The sequence below is a fragment of the Suillus subalutaceus genome (genome assembly GCF_016647625.1).
Source record: "Suillus subalutaceus strain FC151 chromosome Unknown DFJ58scaffold_94, whole genome shotgun sequence".
NCBI classification, from domain to species: domain Eukaryota; kingdom Fungi; phylum Basidiomycota; class Agaricomycetes; order Boletales; family Suillaceae; genus Suillus; species Suillus subalutaceus.
This window is the reverse complement of record NW_024540343.1, coordinates 46,209-54,223: the sequence shown is the minus strand read 5'-3', so window position 1 is coordinate 54,223 and position 8,015 is coordinate 46,209. Positions and strand designations below refer to the sequence as shown.

The 8,015-nt window shown below is 49.6% G+C and overlaps 2 protein-coding genes across 2 annotated transcripts; both read left to right on the top strand.

Moving 5' to 3' along the window:
• Nucleotides 1-220: 220 nt before the first annotated feature.
• DFJ58DRAFT_843678 (RmlC-like cupin domain-containing protein) lies at nt 221-1,213 on the top strand (the record flags this gene model as incomplete). Its single annotated transcript, XM_041393000.1, has 4 exons — nt 221-324; nt 378-518; nt 573-749; nt 808-1,213. The coding sequence occupies 4 exons, from the start codon at nt 221-223 to the stop codon at nt 1,211-1,213; spliced, it is 828 nt and encodes a 275-aa protein (XP_041241141.1).
• A 4,329-nt stretch (nt 1,214-5,542) lies between these two features.
• DFJ58DRAFT_893452 (DNA breaking-rejoining enzyme) lies at nt 5,543-6,700 on the top strand (the record flags this gene model as incomplete). Its single annotated transcript, XM_041394807.1, has 6 exons — nt 5,543-5,695; nt 5,749-5,793; nt 5,848-6,124; nt 6,184-6,344; nt 6,394-6,473; nt 6,532-6,700. The coding sequence occupies 6 exons, from the start codon at nt 5,543-5,545 to the stop codon at nt 6,698-6,700; spliced, it is 885 nt and encodes a 294-aa protein (XP_041241140.1).
• Between the last annotated feature and the right edge of the window lie 1,315 nt (nt 6,701-8,015).

Here is an 8,015-nt window from a genome sequence, read left to right as displayed (position 1 = left end):
GGTAACCCCTGAGACATGATGGGTACCGATCAATGTGGCCGCTGATTATAAATTCGAGGCTAGGAGCTCGCTTTTATTCAACATTTCCTTCTCTCTTAATCTCATCGTTGAAAGTGTCTCCAACTTTTCGAACTACAGCTTTACTACCCGGAATACTGCAGCCCAAACCAAGCCATTATTGCTGAAAACCTTCGTGGCTCCATATCATACTGCAGGAAAGATGTCTTCCAGCAGATCCATCGAAATGATTCCCCGAAGGAACACCGAACGAGCTCACGCAGATCATGGCTGGCTCAAAACTTTTCATACATTCTCGTTCGCCAAGTATGGACCTTTAACCTTGATCTTCATTACATGATCATGTGACCACTTTGCAGTTACCATGACTCAGAACACGAGTCTTTTGGTTCTCTCCGTGTCTTGAACGAGGACCGCGTGGCGCCTCGCACTGGTTTTGGCACCCACAGCCATCGAGAATATGAAATTTTCTCCTATGTGATCAGTGGTTCGCTCGAGCAGTGAGCATTCTGTCGATTGTTATTTAATGTTTGACTGACTACATCATTGTGCAGCCAAGATTCTATGGGCAACACCGAAATACTATCTCGCGGTGCCGTTCAGATGACCTCCACTGGCACTGGCATCTCTCACTCTGAGAAATCCCATGGCTCTCAAGAGGTACATTTCTGTCAAATATGGGCATCTCCTCGTCCCGGAGAAGGCAAAGGCAAACCCGCATATTTTACCAGGTAGACATATCTGACGATCCTACTTATACATGTTAGATGAACCGTTTGGTTCTTGCAGACATTTTACTGATGAAGACAAGCGAAACCAATTCAGGCTCATCGTTGCGCCTTCCAATTCGTCTGAAGTCTCGCTTGACAGGGAGGCTGATGGCCCTGCTCCAATTCGCTCGCAGCTTCGCGTATATGCGTCGCTCATGGACCCTGGTATATCCTTCGTGCATGCATTCCACCCAAGCCGCAGTCCTGAAGGGCGTAAAGCATATATTCATGTCGTTCAAAAATCTGGGTACAATCCTGGTAACGCCAAGGGCGTCAAATTGCGCGTTGGTGCTCAAATCGAGGGGCCGATAATCGAGCTCAGGGAGGGAGATGGTTCATATCTATTTGTGGGAAAGGATGCTGTACTGAAGGTTGAGAATGCAGGGGAGGATGCGGTTGAATTTTTATTATTTGACATGGAGTAAAACCAACTCTAAACGCTTCATGGCCACTATTCTAGGTAACTTGACTGTAAAATCATGTTATAATTTATGACGCTCCAAAGCGAACTTAATGAATTGTGCGATACACTATCGAGTGCGCGACACACAACATCGAAAGCGCGATATAACATCAAGTGCGTAATACACAAACAACGGTCGGGGAGTGCACAACACACACACAACCCACAAGTGTTGTGTTTCAAAACTTAGTATCAACTTATATATATCACAGCAGGACGAGTTTGGTCAGGGTGGTAAGGTATAGGCAGTGGAAGCTGCATAATTATTGCACTAGAAAAGATACCAAGTAGATGGTAGTAGTCTGTAGGGCACGAGAGATTAGACGGCAATATTCACGTCGCCGATAAAATAATCCTGAGACCAGGTATCAATACGACGAGGGGCAGATGGGATATAAGGGTTACGGATACCACGCAAAGATTATATCGGATGGTTGGGGCTTTACCAAGTCAGGTGGTATGGCCACATGACGAAGAACACTTGGTAAATCAGCGCTAGTGATGGATGGGTCTAGCCAGGTTCTCCCAACAAGCGGAACCATGGACTGAACCAGAGTCCGTTCGGTCTACCAGTGGTCTAATTTCCGGTCAACAAAGGCCTGAACCAGGAACCAAACAAGAATGACATAAAGATTGATTGATGCAGCGAAGAGCTAGATGCAGGTGACCTTGGGAACTTAGTAGATGGAGGCAGACTCGATAGTGGCCCCGCCTAGTCACGGGTTTTGAAACTTGAGTGATTTCGGGCTGTGGTGAGTGCCACTAAGTGGCGAGAGGCAGAAACGGAGAAGGTGAACGGTCCTTTCAAAAGGTGAAAATCCTGCGCTACTCGTTAGCTATAGAAAGTGAAAGATCGCACTGTAGACAACGGCAGACAAGGCTCCTCAATGAGGCAGAGCCCTACGCCGACGTTTCCTAGACTCGTAACCAGTCTGACTATGCGTCAATTTGAGATGGTGAGATTTTTTGACGTAGTCAGACTGGTCGAACTCGGAGTGATTTAGCAGGCGAAGCGAGGAGTTTGAAATTTGGCAGGTGCCGGTCGTGCCGCTTTGGGTAGTCATTGTATTTGGACAGCGTTGACCATACAAAGTTCCTTCATTCGCATCGTACAAAGTATCGTATGCCTCTCACTGATCATAGCACATCGAGCAGCAGTACTAAATGTTAACTAGGACAATCAAATGATACAATTTCATGCATTATACCCACCCATGATGCAGCCTGAACCTTTGGCTTGGATGGTCAATCCTTCCAGCCTGGACGAGGAAAAATTCTCGCTGTCCTCAAGATACTTCTTGGATTGCGGATGACAGTCATGGACCTCATGTTGCACTCAATCTCACAAAGACCCCTCCATGGCAACTTGGAGGGAAGGTTTTTTTTCGGAGCAAGGCGCTTGTGCAATTTCTTAACGTGTTGGGCACCGACGAGCGAGCAAGCAACTTCGTGTCAGTTTACGACCCCTTGCTATTGCAATGGTTGTTGACGAGGTTGACGCTGAAATGGAGGCCCAAAGATGTCACCCCCGAACTACTCTTCTCATTTAATCTCGACACGTTGTTGACAGAGCCGTTACAAGAAACTACTCCGTTGCTACGGTCGCATTCTTCTGTCAGCTATGCAGATGATACGAGCTGTGAAGGAGAACAAACATCAGAATGTTGATCGGACGTTGTGATCCTTGGGAAATAAGATCGAGTTGCGAGAAGACCTCGAGAACTTGCGGGTGTTGTGTCGTTGAAAGGGCACTCGTAAAGTCCATCGGGAGATCTTCAATCGCATCTTGAGCAGCGAGCGATTAAGGTCGTACGGAACTCATCGTTAAACGTTAGAACCTAACATATTATACAGTCTGAACGTCATGAACGACGGTAGACGCATGAGTTGTCCTACATACGATCGAGTACCACCGGCACGACCGGCACCTGCTAAATTTCAAACTCCTCGCTTCGCCCTGCCACGCCACTCCGAGATCGACCAGCCTGGCTACACCACTCGAGTATCCGTGGTAGTATACGCCAGGCTGGTCACGAGCCTAGACGTTTCCAATGAAGCCCAGACGTGAGACAACGCTTCGGGAATTGGCGTCAGTCTCGGCAAGTCCCGCAGAACAAATTTCTCGAATCCTGACTTGAATTCAATACAGTTACACCAGTCTGATTGAACGAACTGGTGTCCTTTCTGATAGCTAACGTCTCTCTCGGGTTCTTGCCATCGTACCTGCGGCATGCGCACAACAATCAGTTTGAAGAGGTTTGGAACGAGTTCAAGAATCCCGCAAGTCCTTGAACCGTAGACCGTCGGACCAATGGCTGGTTCAGTTCCTCCTATTGGAACTTCGAATCAGACTTCGGTCAGGTTCAAACCGCGGTTCATATCTGGACCTGTTCACCACTACTGGGATGGTGCATGCAGGAACTTGCGCGAAGCAAAAGAGATGCAAGGACTGGAAGCAGCTGTGATGGAACGGAATGGGTTATACATTGTGAAACCCCAGAGTGCTTTTGATCACAGCAAAAACTCGTTGCTCATACAGCTGATGATCTCGCAAATACTTGATTGTCGAGCCCAGCTTCGAATATCTGTAGCCGTCCAGTTTACTGGAAGTATGGTTTCAAACCGGAAAAACGACGGTCGAGTCACGCGTGACCAATCGTTACTGGTCGTGACCCGCCCATCTCCTCCTGGGCCCATGCCATACGGGCTGTCAGCTCAAGGCACCTCCGATCTGGATCCACCGTTGCTTGCTCGCTCAGCCCTCTCTAGCCAACCCCTGGCAACCCCAACCGGTTCTATTGGGGGACCCAAGAGAAAACAAGAGCGCTAGGCCTAGCGCGGAACACTGACACGCCACGCATCACGGAACGGCAAGGGGCGGAAATCGAGAATCGTAGGTGGTTTGCGTTACTCACCGAAGGCATCGTGTTTTGCTGACGGACGGATGTAGTAAAGGAGTGTGCTGTGTGGTTGCAGAATCGATACCACTGGCAGGATTTCGAGGATGGAGTGGTGGGGGAAAAGAGAGCAATGCTCGGAGGGTGAGTCCCATGTTATATGGTGCATGAGTGTGCTGTCAACCTTCCTTTCTTCTGCTCCCCCGAAGTTTGGGCCCTTCCTGCAGATCTCTAAGTGACATCTCTGTTCGGATCCGCTGCGGGAGCGTTGGACCGGTGGGATCGGGGCGATTTGGTGACCAATTGCAACGGTAAGTAACACGACTTCGATCTTGCTTGCCACGCACCTAACTTGAAATAAATCTTGCTAAGGGCCGACGACTCGCAGAGTGCCGCCGATTTTGATATGACGATCGAGTGCCGTTGGGCTGTTGGTGAGTCACTGTTCTCGGAAGAATGTGGGCTCACGATGTCACGCAGGTGAGACCGTCTTTTTCTGCCAAAGAAACCTCTGGTGGACGGTCAGAACTGCCTGCAAAGCCCAGGGGGGATGAGGGAAAGCAGAGCCTGCCAGACACGAAAAAGACGGTCCTCATGGGCGCTAAGACGGTCGCATGTGAGTCATAGGACGGTCCAGCTCTCTTATCAAGTTTCGCTCTGTTATGTCAACCATGAGGCATCCTTCTACTGTCCCGCATGCTGATTGTTTGCATTTGCATATCAGAGACCCGCCAAATTGCAAATTGGCCTGGCAACAAAGGGGTCTCAGCCCTCTTCAACTCAGACGTTGACCACTGACAATGGCAACTATCATCGACGCTGTCCAGAGCTTTCCAGGTCTGCATGGCCTGCTCATGCCTGCTACTGTCAGCAGTCCTGAAATGGACGACATCACCGAGGACTTCACTGCGGAACAAGAGACTATGCTCGCTGAACCATGCAAGAGCAACACGAACATCACGTCCACTACTTCAGAGTCGCGTCACGCAGTTGGCACCAGCTCGATCGATACGACATTGCAGTCCACGCTGATGGAGGCCTCAAAGGGTGTCACAGAGGGCACCAATGCCGAATATAAGAGGTGCGGGAGGTTCTTTCTTGTTAACGGCCAAAGTGGCACTCATCCTTGACAGGCTGATGAACTCGTGTGTGTCCTTTCTCAGAGGCCTCCATCTCTTGGGGCCGAGCGAAGATTTTTTCAGCAAAAAGCCACGGTCTGATACACCGTGGTTGATCGTGGCCTGGATCATGAGTGCGTGAGTGGTATGGTTCCATCCAGTATGACCAATTGCTGATGGTCAACATGTTTCTGTGGCAGGTGTGACTCAATCAACCTCGATGGCACACCCAAGCCATCTCATGTCGAGCGGGGCACCTATGGGCATGCACAGAAGATGCGGGCGTCCATGACATACGCATTTGGGAGGCTTAGTGGTCTAGGCAATCTGACATGGCACGAGTCGGATATTGGAGGTGGGCTGATGGTTGGAAACCCTTCCATTTCCATCGAGGTATCATCCTACATGTGCTCGCTCCGCAGGCGCAAGGTAGTATTATTCTTCTCCCTTTGCCCGCATGATTCACCTTCTCTTCTTCATAGGTGCAAGCGGGCGAGGTTGCAAACAGTGCCCGGGCTATTACCTCGGTGAGTTTTTGGGTGCCCCCAGCTCTGAAATTGACTGATTAGCGAAGTTGACAGGAAATATTGCTAAAACTGTATCATTACAACCACCTCCCTGAAAATTGGACCATTCGTGCCTACCAGCCTGGCGAGCGCGTGCGTGGTGGCTCTGGTAATGACCTGAGTCGATGGGGTGGTGGGCGTGTACGGCGGCTTCTGTCAGCTGCCTATACTGTGGCATTCATATGCATGCTTCGTTTTGACGAGGTTCTGAAGATACAGGTACACGATCTTCGCGTGCACGATACCCAGATAGTGCTACACCTTCCCTTCCGCAAAACTCATCAAAATGGCGGTATGTGACTCCACTCTTGACCGTGAACTATTGACTCATGGATGTGCCCACTTACCTAGACATCAAACCGTTTCACCTCTGGCCCTTTTCATCGTCCGAGGCACACCTCTGCCCAGTGAGAGCACTTGCTGCCTGGCTGAAGGAGTCGAAAGTCACGTCGGGCTACCTCTTTCGAAAGATTGCTTCAGGTGACCGAATCTCAGAGGCCAATAGTCCCATGGTATGTCAATTGTCTGACAGCTTACTATGATTCACGCTCAACTCGTCAGTCCTCTGAGCAGTTCCTGGAGCTTTTTCGGAACAACCTCCTCGATGTTGACATCGACCCTACTCCATATGGCACACATTCGTTCCGGAGGGGGGGGGTGCCAGTTCCTGCATGTCGAGAAGCGTTGGTCACTGCGGAGAATCTGCGAGTGGGGAGGGTGGAGTGTGGAATTTACGAACATGACAATCGTGAAGTATCTCATTTCTTCGAATGATGATCCCACTGAGCCAAGGGAGCAATTCCTGAACCCTAACAGACGGCCGATGGTGAAGTGCTCTCAGTGCGGGAGATGCTGTTCCTGTGGCTAAACTCTGCTCGCCGTCCGTACTACATTACATTATTTTCCCTTTCTTTGCCTTGCATTTTACCAGTCACTGTTTGTATAGCGCATTTTCTTAGCAACAAGGACTATTTCGGCCTCAGACGCTGGAGGAACTTCGAAGACCGATTGTCTGTTCACGCAAGGTGTCAACAAGGACTCTCTTGGCCTTGGACGCTGAATCCTGGGCATTCCACGGAGTGAAACATATGCTGAACTGTCGCAAATAGCATGGGTTCCCCATGGACTGGAACCAGGTTCAGAACATCTTGTTGTAGGTCCCTGGCTGAGACGGCAGTATACCAATACCTGTTATCATCGTGCCAAAACCCATGTGGTCCGGGAAGCAGATTCTTAGCATGGTGATCCCCTGTGGTATCAATATTCATAACTCGGGCCCCAGATCCTAAGTCCTTGTCCTCCATCTTTGGTGTTGCTTTCGAGGAAGGAAGACTGTAGGCGCCCTTCTCAGAGTGGTTTGGTGCACATCATCTTCCAGACTGACTGTCTTCTTGTGCAGTTTTGACCTTGGACGCTGGAGGAAGCCCTTCTCAGAGTGGTTTGGTGCACATCATCTTCCAGACTGATTGTCTGCTTGCACAATTTTGACCTTGGACGCCAGAGGAAGAACTTTAAAGACTGATGGACGCCGGAGGAAGAACTTTAAAGACTGGATGGACACTGGAGGAAGAACTTCAAAGACTGATTGTGAAGGTGTCGACAAGGACTCTTTTGAACTCGGACGCTGGAGGAAGAACTTCAAAGGTGTCATATTGTAGCGGGCTGGGACATAGATACTACTTGTATTGATGGCATTGAATGTTTACTCCTCTTCCTCTTCCTTGATGTCCTCCTCCTTTCTTTTCAGTATCGCGGCCACAGCTTTCTCCTCTGCAGCATCCCGCATCTCCTCGATGACTTCCATTGCCTCTGCATAGCCGTTCAGTTGCATGTAAACGTTCCGAATAGCATTTTCATGAAATCCGTGTTGTTTTGCGAGGTCCTTGACTGACAGCGCGAAGCCAAGCTGGGCAAAGTGCCTAACATCACTGTCGTGTATCTCGACATCCATCATAAGTTCGGGCTCTGGACTTGCATCACCGTCGCCCATCACTCTAGTTTTAGTATCGTTGTTTGTGACTGGTGTTGACATGCTTGTGGATGCTATTCTGATCTGTCAGTATCGTGGTACTGTCATCCATGAGGCCTACCTTGCCTGTGTTTGAATGAGTCTGGTGTACGATGTAGTTATGGTTGATATGGGAGATGGTGAGATTGAAGCGAGAGCCCCTTATTTGAAGTAT